At 33.1% G+C, this 15,786-nt stretch overlaps 1 protein-coding gene across 14 annotated transcripts in view; it reads right to left on the bottom strand.

The window, feature by feature from the left end:
- ARHGAP29 (Rho GTPase activating protein 29) overlaps positions 1–15,786 on the bottom strand; it is a 79,187-nt gene that overhangs the window by 44,804 nt on the left and 18,597 nt on the right. For 9 of the 14 annotated variants that reach the window (XM_081486269.1, XM_081486260.1, XM_081486268.1 and 6 more), the window contains one exon: positions 4,977–5,111. The exons of the other annotated variants lie outside the window; for them this stretch is intronic. Coding sequence is in view for 6 of the 9 variants with exons in the window: in XM_081486260.1 (XP_081342386.1) it covers positions 4,977–5,111 (135 nt within the window). In the remaining 3 variants the exon portion in view is untranslated. The remainder of the gene's footprint in view (positions 1–4,976; positions 5,112–15,786) is intronic. 14 annotated transcript variants of the gene reach the window in all.

Raw genomic sequence — 15,786 nt, 5'->3', positions numbered from 1 at the left:
ACCTGCTAATTAGCCTGTCTCCACTCTCTCCTCTCTATTAGCTCACCTTCAAAATCAAATTTAAAAAATTTTGCACAAAGTTTAAATATTTCCCTTGGGTTCCCTATTAAGTCACAACAGTAAGCACTAAAACACATTTAGTATCTCTTTAAGAAAACACATGAATAGTTTTCATACATAATACTCTACAAGAACAGCAACTTTCAAACAATTTTACAATAACCAACCTTTGGTAAAAAACACACATCACATCATGACCAAGTATACCATGAACATATAATAGTTATCAGTTATATAACACCTTTAAAGTTTCTGAAACATCCTTAAGTCTTAAACTTTTCTACTCTCTTTCATATTTTAAAAATGCTGGCTACGATTCATTAATGTGATGTCATAAATCAGAGGCCAAAGTTTGAAAACTGCTGAATTAAAAGATACAATGGAAGAAAATTTTCACCATTTGCATGGGGAAAATTGCAAAAACACAAACCAAAAGCTACAAGATTTATAAAATGAAAACTTCACACTGCTTCTGAGAAACAAAAAAGACAACTTGAAGAATTTACATGCATCCTATATTCTCTCAGAAATGCTGAGTATACAAATTGCTCTTTAATTTTATTTATAAACTCAATTATAAATTAACTATAATCTATATTTATAGACTTAATTATAAATTAATTTAAATTTAATTCAAATCACCTTCAAAATACTAGCACATATTTTTTGGAACTAGGACAAATCAATTCAAAAGTGCTTATGGAAAAATAAAATCCTGAACAAAAAGAATATTGGAAAGAGGAGCTATCCCTACCAGACCCTAAAACATACTATAAAACAATGGAGACAATAAGGTATTGACATATAACTAAACAAATCAAGGAGAGAGAATAAACTCTAGAAATAGATATTAAATATATGTGACAATGTAGTGTATTTATAATAAAGATGGCACCTTAAACAAATGGGGAAAATATGAATTATTCAATAGACTAGCTAGAAACATAGATACTCTAGAATGTACCAAAGATTTAAATTTAATAAATAACACCATGAAAACATTAGAAGAAAAAACAATGGCGAATGCTATTATAATCTCCAAGCAGGGAAATCCTTCCCTTATACTCAAAAACATACAAAAGATTGAGATCTAGATGCAAAATAAAATAAAATAAGCAACTCAACATAAAACAAACTAAAGAAAACCTGCAACTTATATCAAAGAGTAAGGACTAATTTCACTTATGCAGAGTTTCTATAAATCAGTACTAAATCAGTACTAAAAAAAGACCATCAAGAAAAAAATTTGAATCAACAGTCAAGTCACATAAAATGATGTGCAAATGGCTCTGAAACATATGAAAAGATACTCAACTATACCCAAAATGAGGGAAATGCAAATCAAATCTATACTGAGATACCATTTTTTGCTATCAGATTGGATAACAAAGTTTGGCCACCAGCTCTGCTGGCAAAGGTGTATGAAACTAGCTTTTCCAGCATGACTATCAGAAGGACAGAAATTCTATGGAGGATGTTAGCAATATAAAAAACATAAATGCACATGTGCTCTGTTCTAGTAACTACCCACCTAGGAATATACACAAGCTATTCACTGAAGTATTGTTTGTAATAAAAAAACTGGAAACAATCCAAACATCTATTAGTAGTGAACTGGTTAAATTAATTATAGTACATCAATATAATGGAATATCATGCAGCTTTGAAAAAACAAATAATAGCAAAAGAAGATCTTTTATATACAGATAACTCAGAACAATGAGCAAAGAGCAGAATGTTACCCTTTGCATAAGAAAGAGAACATATTGTATTTCTGTCTGTATATGTAATTTGTCTCCAGAAAGATACATAAAAAACCAGTAACAGTTGTTGCTTATCTAGGGAAAGCAATGGGTAGCTAAGGTCTGAGGTGGAACGACACTTCACTGATTGAATACCTTTTTATACTGTTTGCACTATGAATCATGTGAATGAATTGCCTATTAAAAAATTAAGTTTCAAAACAAAGAAAACGTGAGGCTTCTACAATTTTGGATACATAATTAAAACTTAATTTTTGTTTTTGTTTGCCAATTTTTAAATATAGGGCAAAATACAGATCATGAAAAACCTTAAAAAAGGTCCTTTTATATTACAAATGAGGTTTACCAAAATGCTTGTAAATGATGAAAACACAACTACTACATACACAATAAATTAGAGTGCTACGATATCTTCATCTACTTCACAAATAAGCGGTATCTCTCTTACCATATTGCAAATATTTTGTCAGACTGAGCTTCCTGCTTGGAAACAAGACACAGGAAATACAAACCACTATTAGAATGAATGGGGAAAAGCTAAGGATTTTTCTTTTAAGGTTATTAAAAGGTAAATTCCACATTTAAAATAAAAAATAAGAGAAGTTACAGGATTTCAATTTTATTCCAATGCAACTTTATTACTTTGCATAGGAAGTGCATAGATTTCATGCATTCACACCCTGAGCAGCACAAACAAAATTATATCTCCCTAATCTAACTGTCTTTAGGGCTTCCCAGGTGGTTCAAACATAAAGAATCACCCTGCCAAGCAGGTAACTGGGGTTCAATCCCTGGATCGGAAGATCCCCTGGAGGAGGAAACGGCAACCCACTCCAGTATTCTTGCCTGGGTATTTCCATGAACAGAGGAGCCTGGCATGCTACAGTTCATGGGGTCACAAAGAAGTCAGACACCACTGAACAACTAAACAACAACAACGATATTCAAAAATGGTTTGAAAGAATTAAATAAGCTCACTTTGACATCAATTTTTTAGGTTACTGAATATTTTTCATTTGAGGTATCAATGACATTTTTAGATGGCCTCAACAATAAGATAAGGGGGGTCATTTAAAAACTTAAAATCTACACCAAAGAAAACACAATTTTTAGTTTTCTAGCGTCATGGAGTCCTACTGAAACAATAAATTCCCCAACAACAAAATAATCTTCTAAATTTCATCCAACACAAAAGTAAGACTGTAACAATAATTCCAAGGGTAAAGACACTCTTAGCGGGAAATAATACTCAAAAAATTAATACTCAAAGAAAATACTCAAAAATAATACTCAAAGAAAAAAGATCTGTAAAGCAGTGGAGAGGTCACTTTCTTTAAGTCTGTTTCTGGAATGTGGACATCAACCATACACAGACACCCTCCTTCCCCAGGACATCCTGACTACACACAATAGCTACTGACAACAATTGAATGAACTGTGGTCGTTATTTTCAAGCATGGAAGTTTTACTATCTATAGACACAAATTACTCTAACTTACATTAAATTGTGCTTATAAACAATCTATTTTAAAACAAATTTGGTTACTAAGCATTTTTCAGAGTCACAGCAGAAGCTATCCACTTTAAAACCATCTATATTTTTCCAGTGCTTGAACTACAGAAAAAAAGAGAACAACGCAAACAGGATAAATCTACATAAAAAGTAGGAAAGGCAGTTCTTAAGTACATGGACTACATTGTATTGACAAAGTTTTTATTTTCTCTTCCTTCCTAATCCCTTGACACTTGCCCTTTGCCTTCTCTACATCAATCACATCCTATTCTTCACATCCAGAGTTCTTCTACAAGCATCCAGAATTGCAGTTCCAATCCCTGCCCTAGACCAGTTAATGTTCACCTGACCTTTGAGAATCAGGACAGGTAATCCCTCTCCCCAAAAAAGCCTCTCATTTCACTACTCAAGTCATGGTGACTCACTTTTAGTGAGTTAAACTATTGTTAAACTATTTGAATTCACATTACCTATCAGGTTAACATTTAACACTGACAATCACTTCTTAGAACCTGACATTTTTAAAATTCCGTAACAACTTTCTCCAGATAACCTACCTACTTTCGTGCTTCTCATTTTCTCTCTGTCCCTGGGATCTCACACTCAGTCCTCTACTCAGTCTGCACACTCTGAGTTGGTGTCATCCTCTTCCATCACCAGTCACAGGTCAACAACAATCCAAGTCCACTACACCTTCAACTTCAAACTTCAGCTTAATCCCTAACACTCAACCTGTCCTATGTTCCATCAAATCAATAGCCATCTCCTCTTCTGTAATAGCCACACTCTACTTCTACCACAACCCAGTTTCTGCCTTAGTTCAGACCATCAACCCCCATCTAGCCCATTATTTCCAATAATCTCCTAACTGAACTCCTTTGTCTCTAGTCTCATTTTTCTCAATCTTTATATAATGCAGCCTAGAATAATAGATTTTAACAATTTTTGGTCCAAATAATTTCATCAAAGGATAATGTCCTAATTCTTATTTCTTTTAGCACATGTAATAAATATACACATTTATATACACATATATGATAAACTTATTCTACAATTTTAGTTTCATTTATCCACATTTTAAAATAAGGTACCAATTAAGTCTACTTTTTTTCCATTTGTTTCCCTCCTTTAAGTGGAGTCGCTACAAATGGCCATTTTCCAGCATCAATTGTCCTCAGATAACAAAGACTTTTTGTGCACCAGTAACTTATTTCAAAATAGCATACATACTTTCAAAAAACTCAAAAATTTTAAACGTCAGTTGTTTAGTTAATTTCACTTAGTATTTTTAGAGTGTTTCCTGCCAAATCAAGTTTAATTTTTAAGACAAAGAGAGTTTTAGGTGTGACTTAAGTGTGTTAGTTGCTCAGACATGTCCAACTCTTTGCAACTCCATGGACTGTAGCCCTCCAGGCTCCTCTATCCATGGAATTCTCCAGGCAAGAATACTGGAGTGGATTGCCATTCCCTTCTCCAGGGTGACTTACTAGGAATATTTAAATATCAAAGTGTGTATAACTCCTACTGATACACATCATACAGGCGCCATGAGAAATGGCTCCACAGACATTATGAACCAAAATGTATCATGTGTATCCTTTTTGCTCATGCCAACCCACGGTTAATATTATCTTTCTTACCTTTCACTTTTGTGGTAAGCATTTCTGCAGCATTTTGAAGATCGACAGAATTGAGGTTCTGATGTTTATTCATTACAGACTTTAAAACACGAAGAAGTTCATCCAGACGTATATGAATGACTTCTTTAAAACACTCTTAAAGGAAAAAAAATTTTTTTAATTTGTTTCCCAAACCATGTTACAAGAGTCTAAATAAACCATGAAAGACCATTTGGTAGCACATTTAAAGCAGAAGCAGTGGCTCCAAAATTTTTGGCTACAGTATGTTCACTTTTATTTTCACCATTGCAATTACATGTAACTCATTTAGCCTTCAAAAAATCCATAATCATTTTAATTCACTAGATTTCAAAGGCACTCACAGTCAGAGTCAACTTAGGCACTACCTTTTACAGTTTTCTCAATCTAAATGTGCTCTCCAGATTTCCCTTGAGGCAACTTTATAAGTTTTTCCTGTCTTATAGTTTTTGCTATTAATATACTTTTTAATACATATGGTAACAGTTAAAGCCTTATAAATGTCTGAAATATTAACTCGTATTAAATGGCACTTACATGTTCAGTTACCACATAAGAATTGACTCTTCCTTAAGCTATTATCAGATATCAGAAATGAACAACTCACAGGCATATATGTAAGTACCACCATTTCACTTATATATTTTAAAAACTGATACAATTTACATACAATAGAATGCATACATCTTTGTATGGTTCAATGAAATTTTATACTTTTAGAAAAACTGAATTAACTGCCAATGATGAAAACCTGGGGGATCATTACAAGAACTCCAGATTTATGCCTACTCTTGAAAAATCAAAACCTGGTTATGCCAGGCCCACATCCTCCTTGGCCACAAGCAGCTGAAACAGAGCAGCACTGCTCTCTTTTAGGCATGCTTCCTTCCCAGCCCCCACCTGCCTGTTCTGACATTTATAGTAGCCCTGGTCAAAAACATACAGACAACCTTTTATAACCCCTGGAAATAAGGTGACCATATAACTTATCTTTCAAACCAAAATACTCTAGCAAGTGAAAAGGAGGGCACTTCCCAGTAAACAGGCATGTTTCTGGATCACCATTCCTGGCAAACCAGAAAGTATAGTCACTCTAACCTTTAAAACCCCTGAAGTAATCCTCAAAACTTTGAAAAGACAACCACCTGAAATACAATACTCTGATGTAATGTTCATTTCTACAACCTTATCTATATAGCACTAGTGTTTAATAATGGCACATTTATTAAATGCTTCCTTATGTGCTAGGCACTGTTAAAAGCACTTAAAGCCTATCACCTCATTTAATTTTCTTATCAATTCTATTAGGTAGATAATTTTTGAAATTTCCATTGTACATATGAGAGAACTGAGGCACATCTAGGTTCACCAAGTCAGAATTTGAACCCAGGTTGTATAATTCTAAAAGCTAAGCTCTTAACGTTATACTGTCTCCCTAATGAAATATTAAAAGCTTTAAGAAACATTTTTAAAGGCGTGTTTTATAATTATGCAAATTTCCCAGAAGTATTAAAAGTCAGCCACTAGAAAGAAAATCTATAGGATGAAAAAACAAAAAAAAATTCTACTATTATCTATCAAACATTCCATTTATTAACAGCATTATCAAGAGTGAGAAATAAGTAGTATAAAAGGGTCAGGCAAGGTGGGGAGCTGGGTACATTAGGGCAAAAAGTATCCCAGGTAGAGGTAAAGAAGAATAGTTCAGGTAGTGATGGGAGGAGAGAGAATAAGTGCCTTCAGTAAAAATTCCACTCATTCATCCAAAAATTTTAATAATAGATAAACCCAAGAGATTAGGTGCTGGCTTAAGTAGCTTTGGAAATGAGTGGAGTGTATAACGTTAAGGGCAAAGGAAATGCACGTAAGCACTGGACTCTAGTTGATAAAGTTTTCAGTGAGACTTCAGGTTAACAATGTTGATATTGCTCTACATGTACCCTGAAAGTGAACAACTGCATAACTGGATGCTGGATGGTGGGAGCCAGCATGGCACTCCTCCACCCCAGAAAAAAAGAGAGAAAGGAAAGCCAGTCATTTCTATCCCCTACTGTGATGCTTCAGATTAATTTCTACAAATATTAACATACTTAGGAAACAGTAGGTAAAAATACTTTGTCTTATTTTGAGGTCTCAGGAAAAAGAGCTTGATCTTTGTGGGTCAACAACAATCCTCAATATTCAAAATAAATAGTGGATATTAAACAAGGAGGCTTCCCAGGTGACACTAGTGGTAAAGAACGTGCTGCCGATGCAGGAGATCCAATTTCATTCCCTAAGTCAGGAAGATCCCCCGAGAAGGAAATGGCAACCCACTCCAGTATTCTTGCTAGGAAAGTCCATGGACAGAGGAGCCTGGTGGGCTACAGTCCATAGGGTCGCAAAGAGTCAAATACAACTGAGGTGACTTAGCATGTATGCACAAAATACTAATGGTTTAAATGCCTAAATAAACCAAGGTAATAAATTCTTGCTTTCTCAGAGTCAAGCAAATTAACTATGTGGAAATAAATATATTTCAAAATTATCATGTGTTTATTAATATATTCAAAATTATTAGTGTTTCATATGTTTTAAAGACATATTATTATATATTTTTCAATGTTCTTAGTTTACAGTATATAGTAACAGATACAGCCCACAGAAACAAAAACTCTTCAGGATTCTCAATAATTTTTAACAGCATAGAGGGTCCTGAGAATCACTGCTATAATTTTTCTTAAAAATCACTGCAGAACATTCCAATAATTGTCAACATAAATGTTCTACCAATTTGAAATTCCTTTTTTCCTACAAGGAAGCCCTTAAAAACAGATATTGAAGTTGTTTTAAAGCAAAATACTGAAAGACAGTTACTGAGATATTTAGTAAGAAATTTCAGAAATATCTCGTTACTCTATAAATAATTCCTATTTTCTGTGACTGAACACATCTCTGAAGTATATAAATCAATGGAAATGAATATGATAATTTAAAAAGCCTTAAATACAAAGATTCATAAACTCCCCTATGTATTTGAGTAGATGAGTTTAACTACTAGGACATTAGAATATTCTGATAATATTTCAGCTGGGACATTATAAAATAGCAAGCCCTTAATTATGTTTTATAATTTAAAAAATGTTCCAATGTTCTTTTTCCTTATAGGAGAATAAAGCTATCTCAAATTATTTTCATGAAGCAAAAGCTTCTCGAACTTTTATTTTTTCAGAAAGTTTTATGTTTAGGCAGCTCCTTCACCAACATGAAATATCTCCAAACCACCAAAAGCAGCAATAATGAGCTAAGCAAAAAAAGACAGTAATTGTTCTTCCCCAGTGGCTTCTCTGGTGGCTCAGACGGTAAAGAATCTGCCTGCAATGCGGGAGACCTGAGTTCAATCCCTGGGTTGGGAAGATTCCCCTGGAGAAGGGAATGGCAACCAACTCCAGTATTCTTGCCTGGAGAATTCCATCGACAGAGGAGCCTAGCCGTCTACAGTCCATGGGTAGTCCATGGCAAAGAGTTGGACATGACTGAACTACTTTTACTTTTTTTTCAATACAGAAGAAAGGTATGCAATTGACTGGTGTGGTAGAAAACAATAGATTTAAATCAAGAAACTTTCATTCCAATGCTTAATCTGCCACTTCCTTGAAATGACCATATACAAAACTCAGTTTCTCTAACCTCAGATTCATCATTAATTCATTCAAGCTACCTTATAAGTTTGTTGTGAATATCAAATAAATTGACATAAACAAAAGTGCTTTATAGCCTTAATATATGCAAACTATTATTACTATTAAATCTGAAAGCCATTCAAACTAAATACCTTTGAAAACAGATTTGTCCCACACAGAATTACACTCAGTAACAAATTACAGTATGGTCCCACAATATTTTAGTTAATGAAAAAGAGATTAAATTTCAATTTAATTTTAAATGTAAAATCTAAATTAGTAAACTACTTAGAAATAAAATCATAATTAAGAATATATTTTATAAAAATATTTCTATACCTAGCAAGTAAATTATAGTATTTAATTTTGTCATATAATTACAAGATAATTTTTAAGTTTTATAGTGGCCATATTGTAAATGTAATAAAATTTAAATTATAGTAAAAGATATTAAATATGCAAATATTATAAGGTTCAATCAGTTTTAATACTAGCTATATAAAAGAGAAAAACTCCTGTACCCCAACATGTGCTTATCTACCATTCCTATATGGTATTCTGAATTTTAATTTATTGTTTCTTTCATTTGTGCCATTTATTTTCTACTTCACTCAGCTTATCAAGTGAGAACAGATTAGCCAGTTCCACTTTTTGGTTCTCATGCATTAACACAATACCACAGTGTTTATATTGCAAACACTTCATGGAAATACTTAGGTAAATAAATAAATGAAAAGGCCATGGTGTTTTCCTTGATTTAAAAAAATAAAAACTGACAATAATTTTTCAACTCGGTCTTATTAATTCAGTTTAACCTCTCTGGGAAAGCAATGAAAACAAGGAGGAGGGGGAAAGTTTTCAGAACTTATCACAAGGAAACTCACTTTTTTGTTTTCTGTAATGACTTCTGAATTTACAGGATAAAAGTGAAGCCTTAACAGTAACTTTCATTATCCAATCACTTGGGGATTGTACAAATTAGTTATAGTTGACATTTTAAAAGACTTATTCTATGAGCCTTACATATATGAAGTATGAACTCATTTAATTTTCACAATGACCCAATAATGTAGGTACTATTATCTTATTTTAGGAGATGTGAAACTGAGGAAGAGAATACTGGTAACCTGCCCAGGGTTATATACAAGTAGTGGCAGAATGAGAATTCCACCTCAGGGCTCTGGCTTTAGAATTTATGTTTTTAGTCACCATGATAACCAACATGGTTAAAGAAGTTATAGCTTAATGACAGGTATACTCTGAAATCTGTGATTTAACAGGCTTCAACTTCCAATTGAACATGCCAGTTACTATTACAAATGAGGTTAAATTGTATAAGCCATACTAGGTAAGTGCAGAAGAGGAAAGCAATCTCCTACAGCTGGCACGTGTGTAATAAATGAACTGCCTATATTTCATAATTCATTCCTCAAAGATTCATTTTGTACCTTCTAGACACTAAGCCATAACCTATTAACATCCATATTAGCTTTTCCTAAACGATAACGATTAGAATTCACTTCTAGAGAGGTTTACTTCTGAAAAACACAGTAAGAGGACCAGCACCTTATGTTTCCAGTATTTCACAAAATTTCTTGCATACTATAAAGATCCAAAGTTAAATACTAGTCAACAGTGGTAAAATTAATACTCACTGGAATTTGCCTAAATAAATTTACACATCCTCCTGTGTAAAAAATGGAGTAATCCACAAGATTTCAATTCAGAGTTTGAAAGTTTATACAGAACTTCCCTCTGACAACAGAACATAGTATTTAATGACATTAAAATTTTTACTTAATTCCTTCTTCCAGTGAAGTTTGCTTTAGAATGTTAACATACCACTTCTGATTACAGTTCTGTTAAATTTAGGACTCAGAATTCATCAAAAGCTGTCATTTATGAGATCAGTTATATTTTTACAAATTAAAAGTGACACACTCTTCAACTAGAAATCATTTTTAACAATTAGAGAACTTTATCTGAAACTGATGATGAAGTTTTATCTTCCTTCCTAACCTATTTAAAAAACAAAACATAAAAACAGGGCACCATTGTCACAATAGTAAACTTTTATCGAAATCCATTTTAAAAAGTTATCTAATCAAAAACCTGTAAGAAGTATTAGATTAACTGCCAATTTTTTTCTTCAAATGTATATTAAATGGCAATGGACACTTCCAAGCACTGAGTACTAGACAAAGTAAGCAATGTGCACTATTCTTTCTAGCCCAATTAAAAGCCTTGCACTTTTTCAAATTTCCAGATTTTGAACTTCCACACATGGTGTTCACTTGGGAATGGGAAGGTATATCACAAAGGGAGAGTTTAAGGTTACTGTATAAACTAGAAGAGCATTTATCTTTGGAATTCAGAACACACTATTTCTCAGTGGGTCAACATAAACCTGAATTGGTACTGCACATACATTAATCTGCAGTGCTACATTTAAACACAGGAGTTATACGTATAACAGTGTGCCTTCAGCATTTTAACATAAGATGCAAATTTTGCCCTGTAATTATTTATAATGTACCATAATTGCACTGGAGAGAGATCTAAAACTTCAAATTTCACATCTGCTACTTACATAAGACCACGGGGGCTTTCCTGATGGCTCAGTGGTAAAGAATTTGCCTGCCAATGCAGAAGACATGGGTTCGATCCCTGATCCAGGAAGATCCCACATGCATGGAACAACTAAGCCCCTGTGCCACAACCATTGAGCCTGTGCTCTAGAGCCCAGGAGCCACAATTACTGAGGCCACATGCCACAACTACTGAAGCCTGAGTGCCCTAAAGCCCATGCTCTGCAACAAGAGAAGCCACAGCAATGAGAAGCCTGTGCACCACAACTAGAGAGTAGCCTCCACTCACGTCAACTAGATAAAACCTCGTGTAGCAACAAAGATCCTGCACAGCCAAAAAATAAAAAAAACAAAACACAGGGTAACCTCCTCTTGGAAATTACTAGTGGACAGAGAATCAATAAACTATCACTTACCCTGTATCAAAGGCAAGTGTGTTCACAGTCCTATGATCTCCCACATTAAGCTCTCTACCTTTTGTTTGAAAATAAAAACAATAGAGACAAAGTGCACACACATCTTAACTGTCAGGGGCAAAGAGCTCTTTGGCAGACATGACATGAACTTGGTCAAACTCCAAGAAATGGTGAGGGACAGGGAAGCCTAGGGTACTGCAGTCCATGAGGCTGTGGAGTCAGGCACAACTTGGCAACTGAACAACAACAATTTTCTGTAATCAGTTCATCAACACCTACTGCAACGTGAGCGTCACATCCTCACTTGGGAAATTTTCGTTAACATCACACTTAAGAAAGTTATCATAAAATTCACATTAAAAAACCCTATAAATTGGTGGGAGCCAGATGTCCTCTAAAATGTGTTTTATAGTTTGAATACAAATACTTAGCTGTCTTCTTCAGCTCTGAACTGTCAATATTCCGAACAATGTAGAATTTCCAACTCCAATCAATTTTTAAATCAGAATTATAATATCAATAGTATCTGGTGTAAGCACCTCATTTTTAACAAATTACTAAATGACTTAAGCCATATTCCAAAACTAGTCAATAGCAGAACTGGGTCTAGAACTTAGATTGTGTGATTCTTTCCTGAGCTCTTTCTGCCATCCCTTATTACCAATCTCACCAATTTGTATAAACTGCTTAGAAAGTGATCTGCTGGTTCAAATCAAAGAACTGCATGAAAGCTACACATTCCAAAGGCAATTTAAGGAAGGGGAATTCAAATGAATTCCGAGAATTCCTATTTCTAGGTAAAATTTTGCTCCAATAACAACTTTTTCTAGGTTTTCTTTTCAGGCTATAAAAATAAAAAATACTTATAGCTCAAAAATTCATCTCAATATTCCAGAGATTGATGAATACCAAATGTCAATACCATCACTGTCCAATAGAAATCTCTGTAATGATGGTAATTTTTATATCTTCACCATCCAAAATGGTAGCAACTAATCAGAGACGGGTAATAAGCACTTGAAGCAGTTACTGCAACTGAGGAGCTGAATTTTAAATTCTAATTAAATTTAAATAGCCATATCTCTAGAGGCTACCATATTGGGTAGGTCAACATAAATACCACGTGAAATAGAATTGGTTAAAGAAATAATGAAAACTGAGCAATGTCTTTATAGTATCATACTGCCATGTGAAGCAGCTAATAAAGCATAAGAAAAGAACACACCATTCTTCATTCATGACCTCTAGGTTCCAAATGAAATAGTAGTTATTTATCAGCAATCAGAGGTTGATGAAATCACATAATCTAAATTATACATACAGCTCGTCTATGAAACAGGCTAAACTCTGCCTTTGTGGGAAATGTGTGATTAAATACTGTTTGTATGTGAAAGTACTCTGTAAAATGTAAAGCATCATATACAATTATAATAATCTCTATAACTACTTCAAGGAAAGGGAAATGTGGCTATAAACTTATCACAAAGCTATTAATTTACACCTAGCCTTAACAATGATTGAACACCTGAAGCAGTAGTTACATGATTTTGCACACCACTGCTTCATGACAGGTAAAGCACATAAAGAAAATGGTATTCAGATAATACCAAATGTGATTTGCATACCCACAGCTACATTCTTAAAAGACAACTTTTTAGCTTTTTCATAGCCAACCAACATGAATTGAAAGGTAATAAATAATGCCAAAAATTTGGCATCCCTCCTCTTGAGGAGGCAAAACACAAAATAGTGGCAAAGCCACAATCAAATACTGACATGGTCTCCTCACTCCAAAAGAAAAATATGAAACAGCTCTTTGTTGTCTGGCCAGTTTACAACTATACAGAACAACAGAAGTCCAGGGAAATTTCTCAATGCTCAGAGACAAAAGCGTGACCTATGTCTATGTCCACTAACATATATATATTAAACCACCTTAGACAGCTACAGAATTCAAACTTTTTACCTGCTTTCCTGAAGATTATATCTCATGTGATTTTTGCAATAATGCTAGTAAATAAATAGTATGACATCTAACAAGCTGAAAATCATGATCAAAATTAAACAAACATTTTATTACATGGCATTTGTCATTTATAATGAGGTTGATTTATACTGTTTATACATACTCCCTTTAAGGAAAACAACAAACAAAAAGGTTCTATAAATTCAAATAAACTAAAGAATGTATTTTCAGATTTTGATAACAACGATGCAAAGACAGAGAAAATGAATTCTTGCTAAATCCAAGATTTATTTTGAGATGGCATACATAAATCCTTTTAACTCTGACTAAAGAATCAAGCATTAAAATCAATCCAAAGATAAATTAATGGAAATTCTCTGGCCACTGCTTACTAATGAGAGCTGGTTACCCAAAAGATGGTTTTTTGCATTAATTTACCAACCATAAATGGAAAACTTTTTTACTATTAGCAATACACTCAAGTTCTAAATTTTGAAATACTGGTTTTCTTATTTAAAGAACAACATCGTTACAGATTTTTAACATTACATTTCTGTAAAAAATATATTTCCATATACATCTTTTTACCTCAAAAGGTAGTTTCCTTTTGCTATCTTATTACCAATTTCCGCTTTCTTCTTACTTAGGATCAACTTTCAATCCTCCTCCTTCCTAACCTATGAACTGTCTACTCACAAATTAAAACTCATTAAAAAAATTATGGATATAAGGAGTGGGTCCAACTTGTTTTAAATTAACACCATTTTAAATCTGTGAAACAAGGGATAAACATGAGAAATAAAGATTCCAAATGATGTAAAATTTCCTATGGAAAACAAAAACAAATAGATATTCTAACTAAAAATCTTATTTATATTAATGAAACCTATTTTAATTGATACATTAAATAAAATCAGATTTACCTTAAAGTAAATGATTTGCCAATTAATATATCATTTTAAATTTTGACTTAAAAGTTAACCCAGTTACATCAAAAAGAAGAACTACATGTAAATTAAAAAAAAATTAAAACCCAGTGAAGAACAAAACCTTTATTACATAGCTATGCTTTTTTAAATAAATGGCAGATGTGTCATTTTAATAATGAATTGTTACTGGTGTAATGCTTAATTATTTAGAATATCTTTCCACAATAACAAAGTAACTTTATTACCATTTAATTATCCAAAGTTAGACTTCAAAATCAAGCTATTAAAATGAACAGAAATGTAGGTAAATTCTTTTCTAAAAACATATATATAGTCTCAAAAGAATGACTTACATGATTGTCATCTAAGGGTAAATCCAATACTAAAATTTTGAGGCTACAATTCAAGTCCAGTATTTTGGGCATTTCAAATGGAAAATTACAGTTAGGTCAGAAATAAACTCTTAAAAGCAGTATTTATGACAAACAGAAGACATGGTTTTTTAGTTTCTATTTTTCAGAATGCATATCAGAAAATGAGTATCTAACTTATATTCACAGAAAATAATTACTGAAATCTTATGTCTATGAAACCCCAGAAGGTCTCATATAAATAACCAGGAAACTTCATTTTCTATATCCAGACATATCTTTATGAATATGGACTGAACTGCTACTTATTACAAAGAAACATCAGTTGTATGATTATTAATTACCACTGTCATCAAAATTAGATATAAAAGAGGCACAGAAAGTTGAAAGACAGGTACTAAGATCAAGTTGGGGAGTACAGATGTATACAGCTCTTTATTTCAGGACAATCAAGTCTCAGGCTTCAGTATCCATTTCTAACTAGACAGAAAATAAATTCTGTGACTCTCTTTTGAGGAAGAGAACAGCAAAACAGAATTAAGTTTGACTTCTGAGGAAAACATTCACTCAAATCAGTGACTTTAGACTGTTTTAGGAACAATACAGAAAACTGAATCTAGGCAGATGTATTAACAATGTAAATTAAAAATATTAGTGTGCTTATTAAAGACCAATCAGTGCACTGTTACCATTAACAAGAAGGTTAAAATTCCAAGTATCTAAAATCCTCCCATATCAAATGGGTCTTGTTCCCTCACTTCCCAAGCTTTCTACTATGTATTGCACTGTATCTGATTATAACATAGTTTACACTGTAAAAATCAAACATTTGGCAAAACATATATAAAATAGCTAAAGCA

The sequence above is a fragment of the Giraffa tippelskirchi genome, chromosome 5 (genome assembly GCF_054371585.1).
Source record: "Giraffa tippelskirchi isolate mGirTip1 chromosome 5, T2T-mGirTip1v1.2.pri, whole genome shotgun sequence".
NCBI lineage: Eukaryota > Metazoa > Chordata > Mammalia > Artiodactyla > Giraffidae > Giraffa > Giraffa tippelskirchi.
This window is presented reverse-complemented; position numbering and strand designations above follow the sequence as displayed.